Source organism: Varroa destructor, unplaced genomic scaffold (assembly GCF_002443255.2).
Source record: "Varroa destructor unplaced genomic scaffold, Vdes_3.0 BEIS01000001.1, whole genome shotgun sequence".
In the NCBI taxonomy this organism is placed as follows: Eukaryota; Metazoa; Arthropoda; class Arachnida; order Mesostigmata; family Varroidae; genus Varroa; species Varroa destructor.
This window is the reverse complement of record NW_019211454.1, coordinates 62,260,983-62,285,561: the sequence shown is the minus strand read 5'-3', so window position 1 is coordinate 62,285,561 and position 24,579 is coordinate 62,260,983. Positions and strand designations below refer to the sequence as shown.

General features: G+C 36.9%; 3 protein-coding genes across 3 annotated transcripts; 2 read left to right on the top strand and 1 right to left on the bottom strand.

The window, feature by feature from the left end:
* Positions 1–1,384: 1,384 nt before the first annotated feature.
* On the top strand, positions 1,385–19,675 carry LOC111245816 (uncharacterized). Its single transcript, XM_022794691.2, has 13 exons — positions 1,385–1,406; positions 2,058–2,113; positions 2,218–2,385; positions 2,801–2,943; positions 3,440–3,767; positions 4,170–4,232; positions 10,069–10,222; positions 10,593–11,107; positions 12,164–12,376; positions 13,039–13,388; positions 14,654–14,869; positions 16,725–16,853; positions 17,330–19,675. Exons 2-13 carry the CDS (start codon positions 2,096–2,098, stop codon positions 17,424–17,426), a joined length of 2,394 nt encoding a protein of 797 aa, XP_022650426.1. The 5' UTR covers positions 1,385–1,406; positions 2,058–2,095; the 3' UTR covers positions 17,427–19,675.
* A 675-nt stretch (positions 19,676–20,350) lies between these two features.
* On the bottom strand, positions 20,351–22,066 carry RpL27 (ribosomal protein L27). Its single transcript, XM_022794758.2, has 3 exons — positions 21,921–22,066; positions 20,913–21,066; positions 20,351–20,684 (listed from the first exon to the last, which is right to left on the bottom strand). The coding sequence occupies exons 2-3, from the start codon at positions 21,057–21,059 to the stop codon at positions 20,430–20,432; spliced, it is 402 nt and encodes a 133-aa protein (XP_022650493.1). The 5' UTR covers positions 21,060–21,066; positions 21,921–22,066; the 3' UTR covers positions 20,351–20,429.
* A 162-nt stretch (positions 22,067–22,228) lies between these two features.
* Positions 22,229–23,895, top strand: Bet5 (blocked early in transport 5). The gene is made up of 3 exons (XM_022794741.2): positions 22,229–22,530; positions 22,961–23,167; positions 23,638–23,895. Exons 1-3 carry the CDS (start codon positions 22,432–22,434, stop codon positions 23,752–23,754), a joined length of 423 nt encoding a protein of 140 aa, XP_022650476.1. The 5' UTR covers positions 22,229–22,431; the 3' UTR covers positions 23,755–23,895.
* Positions 23,896–24,579: the final 684 nt, after the last annotated feature.

Below are 24,579 nucleotides of genomic sequence, written 5' to 3'. Positions count from 1 at the left end.
TCGTTTTCTTGTGTTTGTCTATATATATATATATATATATATATATATATATGCATGACATAAAAAAATGACATAACAGCCGAATGTGTGAAGAGCTAAATCAAGAAGGGTGTGTGTCGTTAAGCAGAGTGCGTCCTTATTGAATTGTGTGTATTTTCCTAATAAGTAATGTTCGCTGTTGTTTATTGCCTTCACCTATAAGTGGCTGATTGTTAAAGGTTATATATAGTTGAAATACTTTTATCTATACTTTTGCATTGCGGATTTCTAAATTCCTCTCCTCTTTAGAGTCTAAATTCGACGTTAGTTTTGTTGTCTACAAAAACCTGGTCAATTGCTTGCGTTCTAGCGGAGACAAACTTATATTATAAACTTACGCAAAACCTTGTCTACTCGTAAAATGCCCCCTAATTGCGTATTAAGCTAGAATGGATTAAATTACATAACAATAAATATAGAGGAGCGTTTTTTGTCGTATTCGAGTGCGAAATTAGATACTTCTACCTAACTTGATACATAAATCAGCAGTTACGACCAGAATAGCAATTGTCAACAGTTATATATATTACAGCTTACTAATTAAAGGCACTTATGTGTTCCAACCATACAGCGATGACCGTATGCCGGGTAGAATCCTTCATCCGTAAGCAACTTTCTAAAATCCTATTTTCGTTACAGTTAAAAAAAGTACTAAATCACTGAACAGTACACGATTTTACACTATATACTCCTACATTCGAGAATATCATCTAGAATGCGATACAGTTGCGTCATATAACTCAGAAAACGTAAATAAATTATATGCATGCGCTACAAGTCGTTAATAATACACAAGCTAATTACACCTGAGTAGACCCGATTCCTGAATTCACACTACCGAAACAGTGACGAGAAGGCTCTAATAATTAACAAATGGGCACAAAGTAAAGCCCAAGTTGAGATTACAACGGACTCAATTATTATTTTTAGATAGATAGATTATGATCTGTATGACCAGATAAACTGCGTGTCATATAGCATAGTAATACGATTGATTAGGCAGTCCTCTTCATTGATGATATGTTTTGATAAAAAGAGAGAAACCGTCAGAGAGTGAGGCGGTCCATTCGAGTTATTAACCTCACCTCGTTATTTTTTTTATATTCCTTTCTGAGTGGTCCTATAGCCGTGCGTAACTGTAGTTGTGTCGAAGTGTATGAACTCATATACAACGTGCGTAAAAGAAAACCTACGTTGATGTAATTATGATTTACTTTCGTTTTTAATTGAACAAAGCTAAGTGAATCCAACGGCTGCATGAAACTAACCATGAGCATGTCAATGTTAATTCAAGATTCTGGTTAGAGAATCGCCGAACAACTGCGTTCCATGGTCACTATTGGCCATTCAGCTTAACTACCTCCAGGGTTTGTAGTATGGTGCAAGTTAGCTTTAATTTCGTAAAGAACTGTGAATCCCCAGCATAGTAGTTGCACACCTGATGAGCGCAAAAAGATTACATTCGACTTCATATAGTAATTCGAATATTCTTATAAGTTTTAGACTGTGCTGATATTGACATACTTGTAAAAATATAGGACACATGCGGAAACCGACCATTTATGTTGTATGAATATTTCAGCAGGCGGCGACGATGCATGGCAGTACTGTGAAGTTGAGTTGATAGTGCCCTCCCTCTACACCTTATGTGTCGAAGTATTACTTATCCGTTTAGTATGTGTTACTTCTAAGACTAAATGAGGGCTAATAGGCGACTTGTGCACCGCACAGAGACAACAGCGTACAGCCATGATGTTTTAAATATATATATATATATATATATATATATATATATATATATATATATATATATATATATTGGACAAAATTAGAGGAGCGTAAAACAGCGGTGCGAGAAACGGACTGCTGCACCGTGTGCTGACAATTTGCATTCAGTTCAGAATAACATAGAATCTATGTCCCACAACACCGGTGCTTGTAAATATAATTGGAGCAAGCATTTTTCGGTGGGGATTCAAATGCAGATTTATTGTAGTATAAAATAATCAATTTTTTAGCTCTTTTTAAGGTAAAGCAGGAGCTCGCCTATGGTGTCATGGCAAATCAAGATGAGGTAAGCCTGCTTTGATTTCCTAACAGATACAAAAATTAATAAATCTTAATGTATACATTACAGTATCTGTTACTAATTATAGATTTTACTGTGAATTCCGTTAGGATGACTTCGATTATGGAAGTGATTGGCCTCCCGCTGCGCCTAAAGGAACTCGCAAAGGCTTTACGGCAAGGGACGATTATCTTATCATTCAATACCTTTTGAAAACGAAAGATATTACTCATCTTAAAGGGTACCAGGTTTGGAAACGTTTGCAACACAGCCGTAAGGTAGGCAAACTATTAATGCCTTATAATCCCGTTATTGGTAATCCTGTTGAGATTTCTATGTTGAAAAGGTAAATTAGCTTACCCACGTTGTCTAACAATATGGTGTGCAACAAGTGGGATTTGGGCTGTATACATGGAAAAAACATATTTGTGTTTACGTGTTTATGTGGGGCAATGATTCTTTTATCTAGATAAAGTCATTGCATTTTGTTGCTATATATAAACCATGCCATATATATATATATATATATATATATATATATATATGAATTCCCATTAGAGTGTGACTGTCTCACTTTTTATTTACATAAATTTTAGTTAGTGTCACTTTTATTTTTGTCTTGTTTTTGCCACTTCTTGCCTAGTCGTCTTTTCAAACACACCATCTTGATTTTTGGTACATTTCTGATTACAGTATAACTTTGGCGGATTTCGTTATCAGTCACTGCACGAACGTTGGCGCAAAGTTATTGAGCCTTCGATCGAGCGCTATGGCCTCAAGGACACAGAAATGGAGATGCTTTTAATCAAGCCACCGGGTTACTTCGCAAATAAACGGTACGAACTGAATTCTTCGTAAATTATTCGGTCATAAAACTGCAAACATAGCCCATTTTGTGTCTACCTTCATAATTGGCGCGTTTCTGTCGCTTTGGGCGCAGAACTGTCATCTATTATCTGATGGAGACGACCTTCGGCCTCTGTTTTCGTGCAGAATACTTCGTTTATTTTATGTTCCAATGTTCAAACTTAGGCCACTACGTGTTCCAGAGCTCAAGTCCCTTAAGGCTGCTCTATTTAGCTGTTTTATTAACTGCAGGTATTTTTCTCTGTTTGATGCTACTGGTGCCACCACTTCTGGTGCTGGCGTGGAATGCCAGTGAACTTAAGTAATTAGAAGATATGAAGGTTGGCTCCGCTGGAGCGATATTTTACTAGAACCTGCCTTTTTGTATTGAAGTTAATCATAGTAATACTTCTTCCCCCGTCATTATGTAAAGAAGGGCGAGCAGCGACTTTCACGGTTAAATACGTCATCAATTTACTTAAACAGGAAAATGGCAAGAAAACTGATGTCCAAACCATCTGAAAAGAAAAGTCTATTGGACCAGTTTGATGACGACGTTGAACAAGCGGACAACAGTGAAGGTCAAAATGATACAACGTCGTGTACAAGTAGGATAAGGATCAACGACTCAGGTAGCGATAGTAGTTACGAACCGGGCATCGAAGAAATTAGCAGCGAAAGACATACATCTTCTAGTAATTCTGACACTAGCGTCGAAGCTAGTCCAGTAAAAAAGCGAACGTCACCGCGTGGGAACGAATTGATAAAAAAAGCGTCGGAATCATTTTCCCCCGAGGAAGGTCCCGCTGTAACAGTGAGTACGATAAGATGAGACGACAAGTTCTTCTTATTTATTCTTTTTAAGCTCTCGAATCCTATCAAATATGATAGCAACCTGATTAGCTGCATTAAATTGGTGCAAAAGGTTACTTTATAACGTAGAACTCTAAATACTGCAGCAAACCTTGATGATTGGCGTATGCACATTATGCAGAGAACCAAGCAAGGAAAGTGGCAAATATAATTCCTAGTTAAGGCATGCAAAAACGAATGCTCTATCAGAGAGTATTCATATATAAATTTAACATATATACATTGGTTTAATATTCTGAAATATTAAATCTTTGTCCTCTACTCGGAATTATCCACGAATAAACCGTATTTAATTATATGTGTATGACAACCACTGGAAATCGCCTTGTGTACACGATTTCAGAAAGGCAGTCTCCAGAATCGACATGTATCGTTTTCGACGCCTTTAACACAAGAGTCAACGAAGGTACGTAATTGGCGGAAGCATGTCATTTTTCGCTAGAACTGGAATCTTTTAATATCGATAGTCGACTGAAGTTTACTTATTACTTTTATCTCATGTGATATTAATTAATATGTTTACACAGTAACCATAGAATATTGCTTTTAAATGCGCTAAGATATCTGCTTTTATAAGGCTTTACTGTTGTGACGCTACCTTGCCTCTTACCATATTTTTTTATTATATATATATTTATATATTCAGGTAAAGAGATTTTATTTCATCAGAGATCTTACACTCATTGACCTTTAACAGATCGTGCAGCATACATATTTGCCCGCCCTTTCATGCGTACATATCTATGAACATACAGACGCTTGGTTAAAGCCTGTCACTCAGCTTAGAATCCACCGTTGCCCTAATTCTCACATCTTTCTTCCGATTCAGTTTTTGTGTCTCAAAATTTCTTCACGTCTCCGCTATGCTTGAGATCATTATACATGCTATTTGCTATAGCACTTATATGAAAAAACGTATTTGCAAATGTCTTTCTGCCTCCTAATCGATTGATTGTATTTGCCGAATTGTCATGTTTATGTGCGCACATCACTACACCCATTAACACCCATTTGAATTTCGTTTCTCGACTGCGATCTCTCTCGTAATACGTATTAATAGGACGGTTCCTCACCCACTAGTGCGCTGATTTCATCGAAATTATCACTTCTGCGTGCACTTCGTTTTTTGAGTACCGCATTTGGCATGTTTATCAGCTTATCCATTCCCATAGTAGTGCAGGTCGCTTAACTAGGCTCTATGACAAGACTATTGCCTAAGTGATGTTTGTAGTCGGTCTTTCAGTTGGTTGGCAAATTTTGCTTAGCCAAGTTTTGTAAATGGAACCTTGTTTAGCAGTTGTACAATTATTTTCGATTCCAACTATTCTCTAACAATCGTTTAGCGGTACACACACCCTTTTGCTTGTGCCGTGCGCAAAGGCCTATCTGTAAAATGAATCCATTGAATTCCGTCAACATGTTGCTCAAAATGACAAGCCACGACGTCTTAATCCTTTTTCGTTATTCTGCCTGTAAATTCACGATGAGTAGATGAAATCCTCTGCTCGAAGCCGGCAGTTACTTAGCGCAATCTCTGCTTTTCTATTTGACTTTTACCCAATCTAAGCTACTAAGTGCCTGCATATAATTAAGTCGCTTAGACGCCTATCAGCAGAAACACTTCATAAATTTCGGGAGACCTCAGACCCATTGAAAATAAAGTTCGCAGAAATAATACTCAATAGAGAAAGATATTTTACCAAATTGGGAGTATATGAGCACGAATCTGTTAGTCCCTTACTTGTGAGATCGCTCGTAAATTCTGACATTCATTCAATTTTGGAGATTATGGTTGCTTTTGTTATATGCGAGGCCCATCCAAACGAGTCAAATACCTATGTAAGATCTGCACAGACAGAAAGTCTTAGTGAACTCACATATGTTCCTTAGTTGCTCACTTACCTTGCTTTAATCTTTTAGATTGAATCGCAACACGTTCCGCCATGTCGATACAAGACACCAATATTATTCTCGATTCACTTGATTCGAGTAGTCTTCCTAAACAGTAAGATTTAGTTTGACCTTTCTTAGCATTGGACATATGTTTTGATTTATACGGCTCTATTTTCAGACCTCATTCTACCATTTTTCTACGATGGACGTAAGTGTGATCGAGATAATAGTTCCCTCATCCAGTCTAATCCACCGTGTTCCGTCGTATGAGTATTGCGAAAAGCTAAAGTGTTGTGGGGTATTTATGCCCAGACTTAGACGAACGCCACCAATATCAAAGAAAAGAACCCCCATTTTGAGAAATGTTTCCGATGCTTAAAACGATACAATAAGTTCATAAAATCTTCCATCTTTAAAGACTTGGCAATCTACCAGTACTGCCGAATAATCTGTGTGACCTTTATGTTCCAATGAGAGGTACCATGACATATCCTGTTCGACCGTAGCCTCATCAACGTCACTTGTAAGTTCTGTTATGCTGTTTTGTGCCGGTCGTTACCATGACACTTGTTGAGATCTAGTTGATTTCCGAGGTATTTGAAGAGCAGTCTTTTAAGGGTTTTATATCTCAGCTCTTGCTGATGCTACCATGTAAGACCTATAATCAAAGTCTTCCTCCAATAAAGGCTTAATAAGAACCTTTCCGCATCTTAGAATTTTCGAACTTTTAAACTAATACATTTAGCTAAAGTTTTCTGTTGTTGGTTTTGCTTCTTCACATTTTTCCTCGTGGCCTCTGCTTGCTCGTGGACGTTGCTTATAAACACTTAGCTTTCGCGACGGTGCATTCAGCAACCAAAACGCCTTCCATAACAATCCAGTGGCAAAATTAACCACCTTTAGTGCTACCATTGGCTATCTCGTGATGATATCCCACCTAACTGGCATATTATATTGTCATTCAAAGCAACTGAGAGGAATTTCCAACATATTCAATTGCATTCCTTTTCCCAGCCATTTTTGGGTTGAGTAACTACCATCTTCATTTTGGGTCGCTTCATTTCACTGTTTTCGACGAACAGTATTCATGTACGGCTGACCTCGATCTGATATGCAGGTGCGCTCCTGAAGTTCTATTCCAGTGTGGAAAACACATTTCGAAGCAGTTTGTTTTCAATTATCCATTAGCTAAGATTTTTATGTTTGTTACCTGTTCAAATTCTGTCGATGAGTTCGTTTAAATCTTATTTTTTAATTTTCGCATTAAAAAAACATGCATAAGCGCATACATATCGTACCCAATATATATAAAAAAAGATAGTGTTTGGCTTTGTACACAAATTTCTACGTATCGGTCCCACTGATGTCTTACTACTGTTTTTAACATTTTTGTTGTACTAAGAATCTTACCTGAAAGAGCAGCATCAGCTCTTATGGAATACCAGCACTTATCTATTTATCATAACTCGATAACTAAGAGATCTTAACACTAGTGAAGCCGTGGCCCAAGTTTGAACTCGACTGCATTTGCCACTGCACAGCACCCAGCAAATCAACTGGGTCAGGTCACGTATCAGCCTTGTGTTGTTTATATATTTTCTGGTGTTTCCGTTCCGGGTAACGGTATTTAAAGGAAAACTCTTTGGATTAGCCTGTCTCTCTTGTAACCCCCCAGAAACGCTTTGTCCGTGAATCTGCGTTTAGTGAACTAAAACTAATAGCAACTGACAGGTTTATGAGCTACTTATTGGCAGCTCAGAAATGTAAACTTAATCTAGGAAGACCTATATGCACTGATTTTATTTCTTGGTACTAAGTTTCAAGAACGATTAATGAGTATACTCAGCGTTTATATTGACATTGCTTGGGATATATAAGTTTCTGCAGTGTTTTTGTTTCCGAATATATGACAACAAGGTTATGCTAAAAGTTACATTCTCTAGCGACTAGGTTGAAGTTATGAATATAAACAAAAGGTCGTGTCGGTCGATGATGGCATATTCTGTAGAACAGTTAACGCCTGGGATAAAAGAGGGAATGAACAATTCACCCTAGAAGAAGAATTCCAGGGGAAATTGTCACGAGGAAGAATACTCTTATTGTGCCCGAAATGCGCTGGTAAGCATATGACAGTTGAGAATCGCCTAAGATGCTAATGAAATGGAACGTAAGGCTGATGCGCTGCAAAAATGAATAAGTTCGCGCATATTTGTACTGTACAAGTGTTGCCAAGGGCCATTGAAGATGGCTTTTGGTGTCGACGAGACTTGAACATGCACTACATGTTTTTGATGTTTTGCTTGAAAAGCGGAGATAAGCTTGGCAAACACCGCTTTTATCAGATGTCTATTAGCTTTCGTAAAACATAGAGAGAAATATATCCAATGTTAGATACCAGGCATAAGCTTTGAAAAAAATGCCCCCTCAAAACCTACATCGGTCTTCAGAATTAGTGTTTTTTTAAAGTCATATTTGAAATAAACTTAAAACTGAATCAAGAGCTCTTCAGGTCAGTTGAGTTTAAATAGAGCCGAAATTGCAGGAAAAATAAAATTGTGCACTAGTGTATGTATATGCTGGATGCTCGAAAAAGTATTCACGGTTTTTAGACCGAAATTGAAGTAAATATTCGTTATACTTTAAAACAATATTACTAAACTAAATATTCGGTATTTTAGTGGATGACTTTGTCATTTTTCTGGTAATGCCATAAACCCATCGCTGTTGAACTTCTGTAGTTTCTGGATAAAAAATTGTGGTAAGTAAGTTTTGCATCTCTCCATTGAGACTACTATTAACCATTAAAACGTTGCAGAGCCCGAAACAGATGACCGTTTAGTCATATGGTATGGACTATGGTGTGCATGAAGTTTCCTATACAAGGTCTTTCATTTTTTGTCAGATAACTGAAGATCTACGGGATCTAACATCTTTTCTATACTGGTTACAGCGAATTTTTTTTCACTAGCTTGTTGTAATTGTGCTATTGGTTAAGGGTAGGGATTTAGATCTGTCGTCTTGCCACCGCAGTGGCCTATAGTGCATAATTCCTCTCAGATCCCAAAAAATCTGAAGTCTCATTTTCTTCGGCGTCAACCTAAATTTTCCCTTGGACTGTAGAACTTCTCCTAGTTTTGGTCACAATTTTTTGCACATTATTACCGTATTTGATCATCTTTTGCCACTCGTGATCAACTGCTTTAGAAATGGCTCGATTTCGTTGCCTGTCTGTAGAATTTCGCAATACGTATTCAATTAGCTCCCTAACGTCAAGCTTCTTCTAGCTAGCTTTCTTCAAATGATTCAAACGACGGTAGCTGTTTAATTCCTAAGTGATGTTATGTCTACTCATGTGTCGGTTTTGCTCATTTTTTTCAATAAATTTGCCAACTTATTGGAACTGATACAAGGGTTACCTTTCACATCAAACTATCCAGAATAAAAGTGACAAGGCCATCTTTGGGTCATTTCTTCTGATAACGCATATTGGCTATAAGCAGGATAATTCTTTATGAGCTTTGATAGCATTTGTACCGTTGTCATATCAAAACCCTAAAAATATAGCGAATTTCTGTGGAAATTTTACTTTTCTTTAAGGCATTCTATCTTAAGACAGACTAAAGGCATTCCAAACATAGACCATTCACTACTAACAAACCTCAGCTTTCAATGCCGAGCCGATGTGATTCATGTTACCCGAAACGTATGACTTTAAGGCCGTCAAGCTTGAAAAACGTTTATTGAATACCCAATATGTACTCCTCGAACCTGCATGTTCTAATTTTTTACGGCCAGAAACTTAGCTTTCTAGACCATCAAGCGATCCACTTAGCATTGCAACAGATTTCAAAGTGTACTTTACTCAAGTATACCTAGAACGTACAACAGTCTACAATACAGGTTTCCTTTGTTACAAATATGTGACCGTAGAGCTCTACACAACTACCGGTACTTCCTGAAGTTATAGCCTCTCTATGCCATATGCATGACAAACTACAGATATATATATATATGTAAATCTGGTAAACTGTATGTCGCTACCTATTATAAACTGGCAAACGCTTTGTCCATCGCAAGGACAAGTGTCCGTTTTTCTTTTTCTATATAATAATACATTTATTCTAAAAGCAAGAAAACTAAAAACAACAAATAAACATTAACGTGAATGATCTTTTTGCATAAAATTCATTGATTATATAAAATTTATTTTAATGAAATGAAAATGATAATAGAACATTATTTATAAGGTAACGAAGCGCACCTGGTAGTGTTTGATAACGCCTTTCTTATTAAAACGAATCTCGTTATATATGGAAGACTTAGTCTTATTGTTTGTTGGTTGCGTATAGCAGCGTGACGGTTTTTACCAGCGGAAACGCACTTTATATCAAGATGTCGATTCTCCGATTATCGTCGGCTCTATAATTTCTGAGGAGAAGGCCGCCCTAGCTGACCGTCTGCTGCCTGGCGGTAGCCGACCTGACTTGAATGGCACTTTTCAAGGTACTCACAAGATTCTTGTAGCCTATTGGAAGATTTCTAAATTGCTTTAAAAAATTATTTTTTTGTGTAATTGCATTCGTTCCTCTTAAATTAATTAAATTGCAGTTTTTAACATATGTTAGATTATGTAATTAATATATAAAGTTCACAGTAGTCACAAAGAAACATTTCATAAGCGAAAATTGAAGTTCTATTTTAAAAAGTGTATTATCTAAACATTTAAGCACTGCTTTGGTTAAAAATGCGCCAAAAGATATCTAAAAGTATAAAAAGATATCTAAAATATCTAAAAGAATCCCTATTTCAATTTCAAACTCAATCCAAGAAGGTTCTTTATTTTTAGAGGAGGGATTTTGTGTGTCTTTTTCAGCTCGTCGGACGGCATGCAGCACATCAGATTCTACCGATTCTGAGACTATCAGAATTTCTTCGAACGATGAGTCTTATGCGCGACGAAATACACCAAAAAACCTTACGGCCGCCAAAACAAAATTTACGATGGCGGCTGTGTCGAGGACCTTACCTCAACTTAAACTATTCCCTACTTCGTCGCAAGATTTGTTACGGGAAGCGGTTACTGACACGGCTTCGATGTCTTCACCCGAACATACGGGCTCACTTAGCTTCAGTCGGGACACCCACAATGCGGGTAATGAACGCGAAGAAGAAAGCTTAGATAGAACACTGGTGTCGCGTCGACTCGTGAAAGATCTTGATTCGGACGAGAAGACGGATAGTATGGAGATGCTACCCTCAACATCCGTTTTGCAGGGGAACCCTTGTTCCGACGTCAATGCAACGAGCAGCACTCGAACCGTTCGGAAGAGATGTCCATCAGCAAAATCGCATCGATTTCAAAAAAAGCCTCATAATAGTAACTTAGTGGTAAGACTTGTTTGGTTCTGTGTGAATTCAAAAGGAACATTCGCGTTAGATATAGCTTGCCAGATAAATAGGTTAAATGAGCCGGAATTAGAATATTCCTTGTGATTAGTGCGTATTTTTTCGATGGTACGATCCAGTCGGAGCCCTATAGTGGCGTCTAATCCGGAATCCGACTGAGATTGACGCGTTGATGCTGTTAGTTTTAATTTTATACTGTCTAGGTCTTCTCCATAAAACAGTATTAATTGATTTCAGTGGTTGTCCAAACCAAGGAATATACCTAAAAAATTATTATTGTCATCTCTTCATTATTCTGCATGCTGCACAGTGTGGATTTAAGTACCTATTTTCTGTTAATGTTTTTTTCAAAAATAAACCTCTTAATTAATGTTGAATCAACATCCGTATCCTGTTGCATTTGCTCTTGAAAAAGTGTTGACATTTCTGTTAGCAATAAACATAACACGATTATTATTGAAATCATGTAGGAACAGTTAAAACATTTGTTTAAGAAAAAGTCAGTTCTTAATAACGAGTAGCCTCTATCAACTAGCATGCATTTAAGTGCTTTTTCATATCGGTTCTGTTTGTTTGTATTTTTGATCCATGCAGAAACTGAGTGCCTCTACTACTAAGAAGTGTTCAGTTTTTGCACGGGTCAAAGTCTGAACGAGTCAGAACAGCCTCTAGGTATGCCGAAAAGTTCACGTAGTAATGTTAGACTAGCAGGAAAGGCTCCCTTAGCAACGCATAGAGCTGTTAGCACAAATCGCGGCGGTGCTGCGGGTAGTTAAAAGTTAGCTGGGTTTCATGTTTGATCACTTTTATTTCCGCGTACTGAAAACTTAAAAAGCACTATGAGTATTTAGCAGCTAACACACCGAATTAGTGAACATGGCATGATGCCGTATAGATCAGTTCTTGATACGTGTATAAATGTGACCCTTCATGTATATATATTGGCTTGTTTATGATGTTCTGCGGCTGACGGAGATTTTAACTGTTTACAAATGTAATAGGTGCTTGTATGTTCGTTCTTGATCCATATTCTCATAGGGTATAAAGGTAACACGTCCCAGTAAGGTTGAACACCGACATGGTGCTACAGTCGCTGATGTCGATGTCAAAAGGGAGAAAACTAAAGTTTCTAAAAAAGATGATACTCCAGTCTGTACGGCTCAGGCACCGGTGATGAAGCAAGCAGAAGAAAGAGAATCGCCTGTGGAGAGCGAGAATAACGAGACGATCGTAATGCCATTACGAAAACTTGTAAGTACGTTCCGGAGGGCTGTTTTACAGTCCAGCAAAGTATCTACTGCGCGATAATGTTGCCAACTTGTTAAAACCCTAAGTGCGCATCAATCCTACTTCTGTTCTAATAGTTGAAAATGTTGGGCCTCTAATGCCGAACTTATAATATTTGCACAGTAGAGAACAAAACCAGTAGATGTATCCGTTCCGTGTTCGTTCTTCATCTATAGATGACATGTGTTAGAATCATAATGACGAACTACTACGCTATAATCCGTTCTAGCACGATCCACATAGCATCCTTTTAGCGTGGCGCTCTAGTAGCTTAATTGGTGATTCTAATATGATCATCACCTATTCAGCTCTGGTTAGGCGTATTACACAAATTGCCACTAACGAGTTGTTCGAGTATGGGAAACTATGTATGACCTTAAATACAACTCAGCACGCGGTAATGAGTGTTGCAAAACTGTAGTATAAATATTGAAACTAGTAGTGTATACAACGATATGTTTTCCAGGGTATCTGCGGAAATTTATCGTTTTGTTTTACTTCAGCTTCACAGCTAACTACTACTCTATTTTAAAAATTAATTTTAGTATATCATTTTGCGCGTCGCGTGAATTTTGATGTAGTCGGAAACGTTTTATGAAATGCTCAAATTTTATACTGTTGTACAGGACGTGCTAGTGCCGTGGGCTGAAAATCAATTAGCGGCGGCTGTCTTCAATGAGACCATTGATGATGCTCGACATAAAACTCAGCCGAGTTTGCCGGCCGCTGGCCGTATCCAACACCCTCGCCCGGCTAATGTTAAAACATCGACTCTCACTAAAAAAAGTTCGCCTACGTTGGCTCGAGCAAGCGCTTGTTTGTCCTTCGTGGAGTTGAGCAGGAAAACTGGTACGCAGTCTCTAACCAGATCCTGCATAAGTACAATGTCCGACTCACAGGTTAACCTAGATCCTCCAGAGACTACCTTGAATTGCAGTTCGTCTTTAGAAGACCTGTTAGATGTCAGCATAACAACGTAAGTTTCAGAACTAAAAACTCAATAAATCTTTTCTTAATTTTAGCTTCTACTTCTTCTGGCATTTTATTAAATTATTTTGTTATTATTATGTTATTGTCCTAGTCAGTATATAATATCACTCTTTCGGAACGATAAGTCTGATTATCTGTAAGTTATAAGAAGTTGACGAGAATTTTCCTTATTAATGTATATCCTTTTTCTGTTGTTATCAATCGTGGCAAGATATAATATAACTAAGACAACAATGATAAAGGATGATTTACTGCTACTTTTGTGCAACTTTGGTACAGTTTGTATGTGAAGGATTTCAAAATGCCAAAGAGCCGGGATCTGGTTTTGCTCAAATCGAGAAAATCATCTTTGTTATGTAAAAACTAAATTATAAGGTGGAAGAATGATGAATATAAAAGGTATAAGGGGCGTATTTTTTTCCTTTAAGCTTCAACAATCAGTGCACTGCGTTTTTAAGCCGAGTTTGGCAAATTTCGTTCGTGTAACTTCTGCAGTAGTGCCATGTATTACATTGGAGCTAAACCTTTTTAATCCAGCTTAACGTGCGTTTGATACGAATCTTCTTATATAAGTCAATAAACTATTGTCATGTATTTGTCATGGGTATTGAAAATATTTAGAAAACATATAGATAGCTTGACCTTAGACAACTTATATTATAAATTTTTCAAGGTATTTTGACAGGTAGTCGGAAACACTAAGAAGAGGGAGGACACGTGTAACTTAAGTTCGATAAAAAGGAGTTTAAGCCTATTTTTCACTGTGTACTGATAACTGTTTTGTTATCACAATAGCAAGACAAATGTACTCCTACGGAAAATCCACAATTGTGGATTCGACTATATAATCCGGTATCGACCCTATGCGAGACTAGGCATCCCTTTGCTGAAGACGTACATTTCTACAAAATAATTGTGCGACAGATCAAACACCAAGATAATTAGGTTTTAAAAAAAGATTATTATAGTGACTCAGCGTTAATGATGCCTTTTGTTTTTCTAGTTATAACTTCTAGCACAAGCGTTACCTCTATCTATTTATGAATGACATTAAATCTTGTATCGCATTTTAGGAATAAAATCTAGTTTTAGGTTATTAGATAGAACGTACAAAAAAAATTATTAGATCTTACATGCAAACTGCGACCACAAAAGGTAAACGAAGCAATTCATCTAATCTACTGTTGCTATTCAAAAAATTGGTATCCTGATATCCCGCAAAGTCTAATTCACAATAATATCCTATTTTAGGCGATGTAGCGTGCCTTTACCAGAGCTTTCAAACAGATGGGCAACTCTGTTGAAGTCCCTCCGAACCTCGGTGGAAGCAACATTACGGAGTCATGACAACGGAGATCTTGGGTCTCACGCGGGCTGTCCTGGTCTATTGGAGTACCTAGATATGTGGTCTCAACTGAAGGTTCTCATCGATAAAGCCAACTCGGTTGAAAACGGCAGTGTCTTAAGGTATACTCTTTAAGTTTAGCATAGACACTTTGAGAAGGCTATAATAAACACCTTCGCGCTCAAATTCTTTCGTAGGCTAACAATGGCACGTCATCTTGCAATGTCCATTACTTACTTGCGAACGATACTTTAAACTACGTCCAATTAAAGTAAAACCCCGTAATATATAAAGAAAATTTAAAGGTTACTCAAATTCAATACTATATTTCAAGCAATTTGAATCAGAAAATGACGGAGTTCACGGCTGTCATTCGTTACACTTTTGATGCATTGAATGAGTGTAATGTAGCGCTATATCTATATCCTTGTTTTTTTCTCTTTGAAAGTACAACGTGGTGCTAGGAGCACATTTATGTGGCTTTGCCACCTCGCTTCCAGCTCTTCTAACTCGTCATTGTCTAGGTTAATAGAGATCTGACACAAGACTTTTTACGCATCCAAATGTCGCTGAGTTTCAAGCATTTCGCCTTTAATGCGAATAATTTCCAAGAGTGCAAATCAGTCAGACGAAAGGCTAACAATCTTTGTAGAACTTGTGATGACAAAATTTCTATCTTTTACTGATCTTCTCGTTCGGCTAGCCTGTTGTTTTACATAATGCAACGAAATGCTGCGTACAGCGTACAGCATATTGGCGTGTGTTGGCTCATTTGGAACCTTTGTCGTAAGTGATCTTACCTAGTAAAAGCCAACACCTGAATTAGAAATGAAATAGAAAAGCGTGATACTCTGTGTAATGGTATGTGGAAGCAACTTCTTGTTTGCTTGTTAAGAAGAGGAGATAAGATCAATGCTGAAGACGAACAACCCTGAAAATTTGATTCTCCCTATGGAGAACCCAGAGACAGAAAAACGTTTGCTCTTGTGCCTATACAAGGGGAAAGGAGCGCATGTTGACTGTAAAAGTATTATTCCTTAAAGCCGTTTCTCACATAGAACAACCGTCACGCAAAGATTGTGAAAAAATGCGATACAAATAAATTTTCGATTCAGACCTGATGAACATTTAAGAAATAAATCAATTAATAGAAAATACATGCTTTTAGTATATGGGGGCACCCTCTAATTAACGTTGAAACAGCTCAAAAACTTTTGCGATTATAATATTCTGTCGCAATGTTGCATTGACCAAATTAGCGATAATTGAAAAAGGAAGTATCAGGCAATACTACTGCTACTAGTTGAAGAGTTCTGTAAATGTTGTAAGTCATTATTGAATAAAAAAAGTTCTTAGGAAACATTCGCATAGAATGGGCAAATAGAAACTTAAGGCTTAGGATATGCAATTGAACATGAAACGATCCATAAGATAGCCCTCCGCTACACTACATAGAGACGAACTAGAATTGCTACAAGCAAGGTGCAGGGGCTACGTAAATGTGCTGCCAGCACAGCTAGTTTAAAAAGAAAGGACATTTTATATATGTAGTGAAATAACGTACCCATTCAATACATTGAAGACGGTTGACAGCTGAAAAGTTTGTCATCGTTTGTAATCTCCAGTGTGATTTTAAGGCTAAGGCATTTTACTTTTAATTTAATTCAACATAGGACTAATGAACATTTCGTGAAGTTTATTCTGAGCAGATTACCAGGTAAAAGAAACTTGAATCTGTAATTGTAGGTCATGACCGTAATCCATATAATTAAAACAGAGAATTAAGAAAAAAATGTATGACGTGGCCGCTACCGACGATAGTGCTCAACCATATCGTAAAATGTGTTCAGTAAAAAATATAATATAATTTATTACACTTTTATATGTATATAAATGATGTTAAGCCAACTTATATATAAGCTGGCTCAACATCTTATATATATATATGTATTTATAAGGATGTTTCTTTGATTCTAGACGTTGGCGTGAATCTCGTATAAGCTCACATATCTCCGACATCTTAATGATGCCAATGTGTCTTCCCGCCGATACGAATCCAGTCTCGCTACCTCAAAAGCCCTCCGCTGATCCTTCTGTCATCTGCAGGTCTGCTTTGTCTAACAATTCAAATTGTGTCTTCGCATATGATTGTCACAAAAGAAAATAGGTAGGAGTTAACTATAAGTGGCTCATCAATTCAAAGATAAATTAGCTTTTTAATTTTTCAGGACAGATTGCTAGTCATTCCTGAACTAATTTTATGAATGAAATAAAAAGGAATTCCTGAACGTGATATTTTTCTATCTGTTAATTACATGATTGTATAATCGAGAGATAACCTGTATATCCCATGATATGTTTCACCTTTCTAACTCTCAGTTATCTGTGCCTATAGTGTGGGCTAATTTTTTGATAATAACGAAGGTAATCTTTACTTTATTCGATTTTTTATTTCGATTATTTATTTAATCGACGTGAAGTTTCTAATATATTAGGTATTTGTATCAAAATAAGGTATTTGCTTTAGCTTAGAGGTACAGAAGCAAAGTCCGTAACCATTCATTGTCCTGCACAATTTTCAGTCAACTGAGAGCATCTGAATGGCGAACTCTAGTCGAAGCAATGAGTATCCTGCGGGATTCAGCGATGGCGACAATCACTGATGAACGAGAGGATTAGCAAAATCAACAACAAATATCTATCAACGCCGTAGTCGCGAGAATCGTTTGCATCATAGTGCAGATAATTTATGTTTGACATTTATTATATTGACTGAGATGTCTGTTATAATAATATGAAAGTCGTTTACGCTAAACAACGAAAAACCTGTATAAAGGGTTATGATTCTAGTGCCAAGTTTGAATTGCGGATTAAAGCGTAATATGTAAATCCTAAGCGCAGAACTTGGCTAATAATGAAAAACATACACTTATGTTTCAAAACGCGCCAGATAATTTTCAAGCAACATTATCACTGAATTTTTTGTGAAATGAAAAAAGTTGGTTTTTGAAATGTCGTCGTAAATTCCACCAGCAGTGCTAAATGTGCTTACATTTGAGGACGGCAAAATGTCCGAATGAGGTACTTGTTGTGAAAAAGGAATAGATAGATATAGAAGAATCTGTCGACAAACTATTTAAAACATATTTTACGTAAATAAACCGAATACCTAATTGGCCGGCATGGGGACCAATATAAATCGGTCGAAAGAAAAAAATTCTATAATAAATAACGAATTTCTTCCGCATGTGAACATGCCTGCGCAACTGAGATAACCTACTTAGGTTTAGACTTACAAACGTTTGTAAGATAATGAATCGCAATCATAACGATTAAAGGCCACAGCGACACCTCAAACATCGGAATTTATTTATCCATATATGATATTATTAGAGGCATTTTTCTGTCCAGTCGCCCTATTAAAATGCCCTACAAGTAGTCACTTTGATTTGATTATACGGGCTATTGGAGCTAAGTCGCGTATTAGAGTTTTTCGTCATAGGTTGAGCATTTTTTCAATAGGTAAGTTCTTCTCACAAGGCATAACATATAAAGTTTAGTTTTTATAGGCGATTTGTTCAACAATCATTGAATGTCTTCTAAAGGTTTATATTAAAAGGCTATTTTTTTCTTTCAAATTCTACAAAATAAGAATTAATTTGCTTTAAGATTTTTTGAACTCTTATAAAAGGAAAAATGCTGATTTTTTTGCATAAATGATTAAGGAATTATAAAACGTATCGATGTGGACGATCGTAAACTGATTATTTGCAACGGAAAAATGAGCTGAAAACAACACAATATTGGTATTATGAAAGCATTCCAATGGTCGAACGACGGCAAACTAGATATATATTTAAAATGGTGTCCCGAACTTCGCTAGCTTTGCATCAAGATAATGGGATCACGAGTACAGGGTAGCGGAATCAATGCAGTAAAATAACTACGAAAAAGTTTATGTTGGACCTCACTACTCACTGTGAGAGAGAAGGGAAACACAATTCCACCAAGGAAATAGCATAACTGAGACAAGGTAATTGATCCACTGAATAAGAAAAACAAAATTACTATATATGGCTGCACCAATATAACAGAATTAGTGGTACAGGAACTCAAAAGCTTTTTCAACGGTCTACTGTATGAACAAGTTTTAAAAACTTGTAAAATTACCTCCTTGGTAGACCATTAAGGACCAGCCCCATTGCAAGGTTCAGCCGAAGTATTATATCTTGCTCAGCTTATCTGGGCCTATGAAACGGTACGTTGACTATTTGCCAAGCTGTAATTTGGGTTAGCGATCGTCGTATATTTAACTCAAAAAAAACTCAAACCAGAAAAGTGTAAACGAAAGCGCAGTCGAGTAACTCTCCATCTCTTCATGCTAGATGGAACATAACACCACATAGATACCATTAACATAGCAGCAAAACACAAAAACTGTTAGAGCATTGCAATGGAGGAACGGAATAGCTGCAAAAGGGTTATTGCAACACGGTAATCGTTTGTGCATAGAGAGGTATAGTATAGTAGTATGCATAGAGTAGGTATAGTAGTAATTAACTCTGATGTGATTTGAACGAGTCAGATATGTTGAATTAACCCACGACAATATGGGTGTGAGCCAAAATTGGCATGTTTAATCCAACAAATTCTGAGACGACAGCGCGTAGTTGTCGGAGAAATATTTCATCCCGATTACCCACAGTTACGAAAATATTAAGATTTTGGATGCAATTCGAGTGGCAGATGCAAGAGCCCTGAAAATTATAACAATGCAAAACAAAGGAATATAACTGAACTGTACTTATCAATTTACGTTGGACATCTTTTTGATTTGATCGTAAATGTCAAACAAAATAAGCTGCAAAACGACTGATATACTAAACGACATTTGTGCATTACCGTTGGCATAAACCCCATTGAAAGTACTGGTTGACTCTTCATTTACGACTTACAGATATGGATAGAATGTTAAGGTAATAAATCATAAACAAATGTGAATTAAACTTTTTTTTAGAAAAAATACTTAAAGTATTGAGCTAGCTATCCTAATTATTTTTCCCATTCTTGCCTGGGTGATCGAGGCCCCAAAAACACAGCCAAAGTGGCGTGTGGTATCTTAGTCTCTGTAGCTATAGTAAAAATAACGTATCCAACCGGCGAATTCTGGAAAGATTTCAAACAAAACTGTTCTGTGATACGTTCAGATGTGGAATATTTTTTAATCTTAAACTCTATTATTCACTTTACAGCCTGAACTTTCAAAAGCTAGCATTCGCCTATAACCACATTTTTCACAAAAAGATACTCCCAAGTATATGTTTCTAGGGTCCAATAATGCAGTTTTGACTTCCCCTTCAAGACGTTTTGAACTAGCATAAATGTTGTTATTAAAACGACTAGTTCATTTTCAACACTAAGCAAATTAACATTTCGATCCAGCTACATGCCTTAATAGGTAAAGTCAGAACCCATGTAGAATATAGACTTGACCTGCCTAGGTCTTTTCTGGAGTGCAGTTACCCTTGTGTAGCTAGCTGTAGGTCAATTACTAATTTAAAGTAGACTACTGCTTTATATTATATCTATAAAATAAGAACCAATTTTTCGATCGCCGAAACTGAAGTTCGTTCACCCACTGTCAGGTTGCCTTTGTGAGTTTATGAACACTTTATTTTCTATTTAGAACCTTAGCTTTCTGAAGAACCACCTGTTAAGGCCTTGCTTGAAACGCTCTTCGAATTTTTGCTTGACCTCCAGTCGAGCTAGGCGTTTACGGTTAGGATCAGTAAGCGCATTACGGCTCACCTTCTTGGGATCAAAGGAGATATCCACTGTGTATCGAGTTGGCATGAGATGATTGTAGTTGACAAATTTGACAAAAGTCTTTATCTTGCACCTACGCTCGATCTTCTTTTTTGATAGTCGAGTGATGATCTGTAATCACAAAGTGACCAGTTAATTCTTAAGTTAACAAGTCATCTTTAGGGTTTTTTGCTACTGTGTAATGTAGTACAGTGATATTAGTAAGCTTCAATTCATTTGAACTCTTTCACATTATAATGGTGGGTAGCTAAAAATACGACGTATGGCATCAATCCAACAAACACGAACACTCAGGCAACCCCACTAAGAAACAGTGAAGCGTAGTTACGGCTCACACACCTTTCGGGGATAGCGAGCGATTCCGGCAATGAGAGCCTGCGAGTATGGCTTGCCGTCGTCCATCTGCTTGACGATGACGGCTTTCTTGCCGGCGTATCGTCCGTTGAGAACTAATACTACCTTATTCGGTTTCATTATCTTGCCCATCGTGACGCTGAAGTGCGGCAAATTATACACGCATAGATTGGTTAAACAATTGTTGGTTGCATCATGGATATTTTGAGCAGAACGATACAAATAGTTTTATCGTTCAAGTTGCTTGTTGCTTCAACATACATATATCAATATACCAAGCTTCAATTAAGTTCCCATGAAAAAGCCATTGACATGCTGTTGATATGGAAAGATTTTCAGGTGAATATAAGATAGATGCACGACACCATCGAGTAAATAAAGCGATAGTAAAAAAATCATAGAATACTCTTTAACCTCAAATAAGTAAGCATCAAAGTCACGTATGTTTACCTAACAGTTTGAATCAAATTTAAAGTTGCACAGCCGCTTAATGATATTACTTAATGTAAACAAAATATATAGTTGATTTTATGTCAGAGGCTTTAATCAGCTCACATCGTACCGTCCAAAACAATAAAAGTAACTGGAATAATCACATTATTATTAAAATTCCAACGTCTGTGATTCTGCTATAAATAACATGTGCCTTCCATACATTGAATAAAAACTTGTTCTTTTTCCGCAAATCCTTTCTACTATTGTTCAAGTAAACCTCAGGCAACCTCACAAACTTGACCGATTTAGGTACTAGCAAACAGCCTTTTAAGGTTTAGGCTCATCTAGTTCAAAGTGCAGGTATCGAATTATCGCGGATAAATTATTTGATTTCAACAATGTTCAGTGATCGGCCAAAGGTTTTCCAAAAAGGTTTATCCAAGAAATCCCGAACACCTGTGCACATGCAGTTTTAGACACAATAGAGATAATTATAACACAAGTATTCCAATGATGCACGTCTTAATTTCAACGATTTTCAGGGATAATTTAACATACTTTAAAATGCGGCCTCACGGCACCACAACAACGTCGAAAAAGGAAGTCTGAGCGGAAATTCAGACCCAAAACCACTCGAGATGTTTTTATGCAGACAGCCGCTCTAAGTACTCCAGCGCAAGATCGAAAAAATAATGGTGTTATATATTATCAGTTAAAAAAAATCGTAAATGTGCAATCGTAGATATTTAGTATCGACTGTCTAATGTATATTATGAGAACCCCAATCGACTCTTTTTGAATTGATCACGTTGGAAGCTCTTATGACGTAGGGCTTGTATCTAGCAGACGACTAATAAGGAAAGACAGCTAGACAAATAAGTAGAAAGAAAAGCCTGCGTGCTTCTGACACTAGAGAATACGCAGTAAAAAAACGTTTTGCCATAAATCCTTGACATTCGGTTCCGCTTACTGTGCAGTTTACATCGGAGATTAATTGTAACTTTATTGTTGAGTTAGCCTAAAAGTAAACAAGCGAGTAAATAAAGACGCATTCGACTCTCGATTCACGATGGTTGTGTATAATATATACATCTTTGATAATCACGGAACGTTCCTGTTTTATTCCGAGTACAAGCGAGCAAAAAAGGCGGAAATGTCACATTCAGAGGTGGGTATTGAAGAATAGGTTCTAGCTTGTTTCATAGGAGAGGTACAAAAAGCATTTATATAATGGACGATGAATATCATTGATTCAGAAAAATAAACTACGTTCTTACTAAAATGTTTAGTAAGACTTTGTAGGAATTCAGTGGAAATTGAGCTGATTTGCCAGAATTTATTTACACGCAAGAATGCCAGAGTGTGAAAGCGAAAGTGTGATAGCGAAAAAGGATCGGCGCATTTCAGCAGCCACATGGACCTGTTCTTGAACTGTCTGGATGACGAGGCAGGGCTTAAACGGTGCGATACGTATCATGTGGAGCCTGATTTTTTATATTTCAATTGCAGTACACGATACAAATTAATGAAGGAAACACTTTACTTAACCCTATGATTGCGCTAACAATCGCTTTTTACGCATCTTTGTTTCATTGCAGGAGGGCAAGCTTATGTATGGTTTACTATATTCATTGAAATCGATGTGCCAAAAGCTTTCATCCAACGATTCATCAGCGTTTAATTGTTATCGGACAAACAAATACAAACTGAACTACCTAGAAACAGCATCAGGTCTTTGGTTTGTGCTAAACACTGATATCCATGCTCTCGGAGTGAAAGAGCTACTCCAGTCATTATATCAGCAGGTTAGCATTCTCAAAAATCAATGGACAAGGTTGGCTAAGTCTATTGGCTGTGGATAATTATATTCTAATGATAAAGAAAGCCAACCCCATCATTGGTACTACTGTTTCTTTGCCTAATCACACTATGTAATGTACTGTGCCTTGAGGAGCGTTAGTGTTTAGAACAAGGAACTCAATTATTCACATTTTCTTGTCCCTCCTCATTAGCTGATTTCAATATATTTGTTAGCGTATGTTCCTTTAGTAGGTCCCTAGTATAGGAGAAAGCGCGCACCTCTATCTGTATGGTTCAGGATAGATGTTTATCCTCCTGTAGTTCTTTATAGATTAAAACGTAGACCATAGAGAACCTACTACGAAATCGATCAGACAACCGTTTCGTTTCATCTTATACATATAACATTATCATAATATAATAATTTAAGGCAAAATTTCACTCATTACAGCATGCATTTTGAAAACCGTTTTAGGTTTATGTCGAGTATGTGGTGAAAAACCCCGAATGTGACAGGGGTAAACCGATTGAGAGTGCCCTGTTCAAACACGAAGTAGATGAGTTCATCCGAAGGTCTCCACAGTTTCGATAGCTCGAGTGCCGCGAACAGGTCCCTTCAGCACCACATAACTGTGTATTCGAATGGATCGTTGTAAATAGTTCATATGTAAGATAAGAACGAAAAAGAGATACGGCATTGAAGTCCTTGTATAAAAAATATATATACGTTTTATGGTATTTTGTTCTCATTTCAAAAGGTATACACACATGCGAAATTATTCTTATGTAGTCCGATAAATAGAGCAGATATTTTACACTAAGCTTACTATTTCAGTCTTCGATCAGTGTTTATAAGCAACGAATTTTTCCATTCCAATTTATCGTCGCCCACTTATGTATATTTCTTCTATAGAAAAGGTGATCCATTATAAAGTTTACCTGTAAAAAAAATTTAGTCTTAGATTATGGTGTAAGATTGCTTTACGGCTGGGCTTTCCGCTCATCAAAACTGTAGTAGAAACCATGTTTCTTCGGTTTATTTTTTTCTAAAGGTTTTACCATATATCAAAGAGCTTAGCTGTTTGTTGTTCCATCGATTGTAGCAATTCGGAATAAACCAAATAAAAGGAAAAAGTGCTAATGTAATGGCTTCTATAATTATTTCACAACGCTAGCAATACGAGGGCAAATATTTTTCTTATAATTCACTCACATCATCGTTGTACTGTAGTGCAGCGAAAACTTGTGTACGATAGTGGGGAAGTCCCATAAGTACGGGAATACCGGAAGTGGATAAAGCAGCTTGTACTGGGGATAATTTTTTCAAAACAACGTTCAACTCATTAAAACTGATTAAACCTTTAGAAAGAGCCGGGATGTGACTTATAATTGCGTTATTATTTTAATAGTTGTGTTG